The following is a 6,049-nucleotide window of genomic DNA, read 5'->3' on the forward strand; positions in this document are numbered from 1 at the left end:
TATATATGTATGGACGGCACAAAAGTAAGCACGATTAGTAAGCATTATATCAAAATCATATTGGATATGATAAAACAATTTTTATAGCAAACGACACCGAAGATCAACTAATGAACGAGTGGAATTGAGCTCAAGGACCTAAAAAATGTGAATTCCGATCCATATGACTTGTACATAATGGTGAATCACTCAAACTAATATTAAATTAATTTGAAATCATGACAATCTTAATATTTAAAAAATTAAAAAGTAGTGGGCCACCGGGCTCAAAGCTTCGTCACTGCTGACCAAAAATATTTGAGGTTTGGTAGATTTTGTTAGTATAGATAGTTATGTGTCGACTGATGAATCATGATCATTCATCTCTACATCATCGTTGAATGAGTGTCAATGAGACGTTATCTATTCATCATAGTTGAGTAGATTAGAGTATTGAACAAAACCAATATTTATTATTCATTGTTGTATTTCAGCATAAATTTTAGAACTTTAAATTAATTTACTATCCATGCCACGAACCAAACATCCCTTTTTAACACATTAAATAATAGAAATAAAACTTGCCTGAAAGACTCCAGCAATGGATCCTCATACTTGAACTGAGTTATCTTCTCCAGAGGAACATTGAAACCCTCCAACCAGTGGAGGTTTTGAGCGCAAGGGCTTTCCTGTTGAGAGTTTCCGGCCAAGCTTATCGCGGGGCTGCCCCAAAAGTACTGTATCGGGCCGTCGAATACGAATTGTTTGGATTCGAAACTGAGTGAGAAAACCTCGGCCGCACACTCAAGAATCTTGCTCAACAACTTTGATTCCACTCCATGGTTGACCAGCCGAAACATACCCCATTCCCTGGAAGATTCGCTGATTCTTTCTGGATGACTGCTCAGCAAATCCACGACAGGCAGTGAATCTGAGTCCGGGACAGATTCAGATTCTGGTTTTTGCAGGTTTTTGGTTGGGTTCCCGCAATGGTAAACCCCATGGCTTTGGTGGACGAAAGGAGGGTAGGAGTCGAGGTTCTGTGAATTGGTCATCGTGTGGCGGTGTTGGGATTCCTGTTTTGTCTGTGATGCTTCTTGTGTTTGGAATAGGTGCATGTTTCTATTTATTTCGTGTCCCAAAGTTAAGGAGACTTTTGTTTTAACGTTCTCTTTTTAAAGAATCATGTGGAGATCAAGAAATTGGTTCATTGAATCTCACTTACTTTCCATGAAAATGGTAACGGTTCGATCCCTCCCCACCTTATATTAAGATTTTTTTTAAAAAAAATAGCCATGTTTTTTTAATGAGAAAATTGAAAGTTGTCCACTTCATCATAGTTTGATTTTTATTCGTCTAATTATTGACGTGATATCTGTCATTATTGATGTTGTTACAATTTACTTTTAATGAGAAAATTGAAAGTTGTCCATTTTATCAGAGTTTGATTTTTATTCGTCTAATTATTGACGTGATATCTGTCATTGTTGATGTTGTTACAATTTATTATTTTTGGTGTAATGTCGGATAACATTGATGTGTCCCACACGATATGGGGTAAAACAAAACTAAAATTAAAGAGAAAAAACAAAATTATTACCCTAAAACTCAAATTCCACTAATAAGATGAACAAAACCAATATTTTGTCTTTTTATTTTACTTTATAAATTGGAGACAATGATGGAACCATTTAAGGATTGGTCGTGGTCATTGTCCTCTTTTTATTTTGAATTTTTTTTCATGAATTTAAATATTTTATGTTTGGAAATTAAATATAATTTTATTCTCATAAAATTTTGTATTTTTTGTTTTGTCAGCCGACACAAATTTGCTTTTCTTCTTGTCAGTACATATGTTTAATTGTTCAACCACCATTCTATTTTCAAGTTGATCAATGGGTTGGAGCTACCATTTTATTTGTATTTACTTAAAATATAGGTTTTATTGTATGGAGGAAAAAACTCGAATTTTGGAAAAAATATTTAATTGGATGAATTAGGAGGCTAACACCTTCAACGCTAAATTAAGGAGAATTTTGAAGTTTAATATAATTTTTTAATATATAAGTTTTATTCAAAAAATATTTTTTTAAAAAAATATCCTACCAAATTTATAACTCCTCTTTAATAATTGGTATTTTGGAAAAGTTTGTTATTATGATGCACTCTCTCTTGGAATTTTTTCTACGGCTCAAATTAAATGTTGTGGTTAAGGAATTCCTTTGTGACATCAAAGAAATTTATGTAGTGTTGCAATTTGGGATTTCCACTTTCTTTGTTTCTGTTAGATGTCCCGCACGCTAAGTGCTTGCGCAAATAGTATCATATATATCAGAAAAACATGTTCTCACGAGTCAATTTTATAAGACGGATCTTTTATTTGGGTCAGATATGAAAAAATATTATTTTTTATATAAAAAATATTACTTCTTATTATAAATATAGACAGTGTTGATCTGTCTCTATAAAACTGTCTCACAAGAGACTTTCCAATTAAAAAATGTAATTTTTGGCTAAACAATAACATTTTTTTTATGTGAAATAATTTATTATGTATGAGAAATTAGAGAACATTAAAAAATTAAGAACTTTAAATATGTTTTGTGTATAATTTTTTTTATAATGAACTAAAAATAATTATTAAGTGGAATAGTTTTGTTATTATTTTCAAAATTTATTATATTTTATATTGATTTTGTTGATTGTTTAAGGTTACGTGTGGTATTGTCTTTATGGTAGTATAATTTTAAAATTTTCAAAATATTGTAAAGATTTAGAAAAAAAAATATATAGTAATTTTGAGAATTTGTGGAAGTGGGAATATGATAGAGAACATATATGGACGATTAAGGTAATTATTTTAAGGATTGGAAAACCTATAAATTGACCTTGAAAGTTGGCATAATTTGATTTTGATCATCAAATTTGTCAAATTTATGGCTTAAGGCAATAACTTAGCTGGTTTTAAAATTTAGGTTTTTTCTCAAGGGTCAATAAAGTTAGACATGTATATTTGTTAATTTGCAATTTTGATATTCTAATCTTCTAACTTTATGTTGTTTTTTTATTTTTCGATACGGTGTTGATGTGACGTTTACATGAAACTCCCACGTCACATCAATACTTACAATTAAAAAGTACGAACTTGTCAAAGATTGATAGATATATGACTAAAACTCGATTTTGATAATATAGATGATCAAAATTACGAAAATTATAATTTTTCCTATTAAAATTTGGAAAATAGAACTATATATCCAGCAATTTATATTGTGAATAGTAAGTATGAGTATAGCATAAACATATCCTCCTAAACATACATATATTAAAGTCAAAATGACTAATACACAAAATGCACATGTACCACTACAAGAAATTCAACATACAACCACACTCAAAATACAACGGTTTTATCAGAAACTATTGTCTTTTTTTCTTTTAACAACGGTTTTCGTTAAAACCGTTGTCTTTCTGAATTTTTCTTTGTCAAAAGACAACGGTTTTTAAAAAACCGTTGTCTTTATGGGTCAACGACAACGGTTTTAGCAAACCGTTGTCTATGGGCGTGTTTTTTGGTTGCTAAAGACAACGGTTTTTGTTAAAACCGTTGTCGTATATGGGTTACGACAACGGTTTTAAACCGTTATCTATTAGCGTGTTTTTTAGGACATACGACAACGATTTTAGAAAACCGTTGTCGATTAGCGTGTTTTTTTGGACAAAGAACAACGTTTCATTAAAAATGTTACTCTATTTAGCGACAGTTTTGCTAAATCCGTCGCTAAATTTAGCGACGGTTTGCAAACACCGTCGCTAAACATCGTCGCTAGTTTTAAATTAACGACGGTTTTGATTAAAACCGTCGCTAAACTTAGCGACAGTTGATATTCCGTCTCTAAATTTAGCGACGATTTCAAGTAAAACCGTCGCATATTTAAAAATAGCGACGGGTTTATAACACCGTCGCTAATTATAGAGACGGATTACAACATTCGTCGCTAAATTTAGCGACCGTTTTTAAATATAATAGTCGCTATTTTATATTTGCGACGGTTTATTGAACTAACCGTCGCTAATAGCGACAGTTTAACCAAAAAATCGTCGCAAAGTTTCTATAAATATCAGTGTTTTCGTTCCATTTTCATTCACACCACTTCACAACACTTAAAATTTTTTCTCTCTTACAATATTTTAATTTCTATTTAGGATAAATTTTTTTGTTTTATTTTTTGATAAATTTTTAAATGTTAATTAAGTTCAAAGTGGTGTTGTAATGTTTGATTGTCGAATTGTACTTTATTGTAATTCTTTTTAGATTTGTTAAACTGTTAAAACTATTTTTTTTTAATTTACTGAAACGTTAGCGACGGAAATGATGAATTAACTGTCGCTAATTAGCGACAGACTTTATGAATAAAATGTCGCTAAATTTAGCGACGATGTTGAATAAACCGTCGCTGGCGACCGTTGTTTACATGAGTTCCGTCGCTAATTTGCGACGGTTGAAAAAAATATTTGCGACGGGTTTTCAACAACCGTCGCAAATGTAGCTACAACAACGGTTAAAAACCGTTGTCTTTGAGCGAACCCTTTAACCACAGGGGCTTTAACAACAATTTTAAAATGGTTACGACAACGATTTTTAACCGTTGTCATTTTGCATTTTTTTTGTAGTGTACAGTTATATTACAGCTAAACCCTTCTTGCAATACGAATAGGGATGACAACTTTCCCCACAGGTTTGGGGCCCCACAGGTAAAACTCGAAACGGGGATGGGGATCCCAGATTTTTTTGGGTTAGAATTCGAGGAATAATATTGATATTAATATTAATATTATCTCTAATAATAATAGATAATAATAAGCTTTGGTTTGAGAAAATCTCTGAATCCGTCATCATCTTGCCATATTAATATTTTTGAAACAGGGATGGGGCAGGGATGGGAAGTTGATCCCCGAAGTTTCGGATTTGGGGATTTCTGGAACCCCGAAAAGCGGGGATGTGGGCGAGTATGGGGGTGGGGATGGCATTCGGGGATGGAGATGGCAATGGCAAACCCACTCCCGCCCCGGCCCCGGCCCAGGCCTATTGCCATCCCTAAATATGAATCAGGGAGGCAGTCATCTTCCCAGGAATGCATCGAACCGCCTCGGCTGACAAATCCCTTGGGAAACACGACAGATGATCGTTGAACCGACCATTCGATGGAATCAAAGAAGAAGAACACGACGAAAAGCTCGAAGCCACGAATTCTCCATCAGACAGATCATACCCAAACCTAGAGCTAGCTCTCTTGTTGTCTACTTCTTCTCTTGCTTGGTATCAAACTACCTTGATGATTTTCCTTACCTTCTTCTCTAGGCTCCACAAATTTCGAAATTTTCGGAGTCGACCCTTTACAGTCACTATGATCAATGCTAGGAAGATGATGGCCCAAGTTGTGCGTTGATGGAGTATATCATTTATTCTTGTTGTGGATTCTTGGGCGTGCCGGGGTGCATCTCCCACTCGATAGGAACCGTAGCTTGACACAACGATGGGTCGCGTACGTGCGATGATGGCCCAAGCTATGAGTCGATCGAGGACAGCTTAAAAAAAACTGTCTAAAATAATCTATCATTTTATTCTATTTTTTAATTAATTTACTTCCACATTCATTTTAAATTTTTACCTTTAATTTCTATCTTAACTAAGAGGAGATAAAAACTTGAGTTGTGTTATACTTACAACGGGAGTTACACATTGTTTTTGATATTATAAAACTATTACAAACGCACTTTATTTCCAAAAATATATCTGGAATAGGTTAGCAATCTCAAAAGTAATTTGTAACCGTGTGTAATCCTCATTGTACATATAACATTTATCTTAAAACTTTTAAACTTAACTAAAATCCAACATTTTCTTTTTCATTCACAGTTTTATTTTTAATTTCTTTTTCCATCGACATTTTTTTTAATTAATTTTTATATTAAATTTAATTTAAACATTAAATTCTTGTATGTATTCTTAATTCTCGTATCTATGTACATACATATATATATATACACACACACACACACACACACA

At 32.8% G+C, this 6,049-nt stretch overlaps 1 protein-coding gene across 1 annotated transcript in view; it reads right to left on the bottom strand.

Moving 5' to 3' along the window:
* LOC140962431 (gibberellin 2-beta-dioxygenase 8-like) overlaps positions 1-1,144 on the bottom strand; it is a 4,143-nt gene extending 2,999 nt beyond the window's left edge. The window contains exon 1 of the mRNA XM_073421320.1: positions 565-1,144. Within this exon, the coding sequence (XP_073277421.1) occupies positions 565-1,097 (533 nt within the window). The 5' untranslated portion in view covers positions 1,098-1,144. The remainder of the gene's footprint in view (positions 1-564) is intronic.
* Between the last annotated feature and the right edge of the window lie 4,905 nt (positions 1,145-6,049).

Source organism: Primulina huaijiensis, chromosome 17 (assembly GCF_012295235.1).
Source record: "Primulina huaijiensis isolate GDHJ02 chromosome 17, ASM1229523v2, whole genome shotgun sequence".
Classification (NCBI taxonomy): Eukaryota; Viridiplantae; Streptophyta; class Magnoliopsida; order Lamiales; family Gesneriaceae; genus Primulina; species Primulina huaijiensis.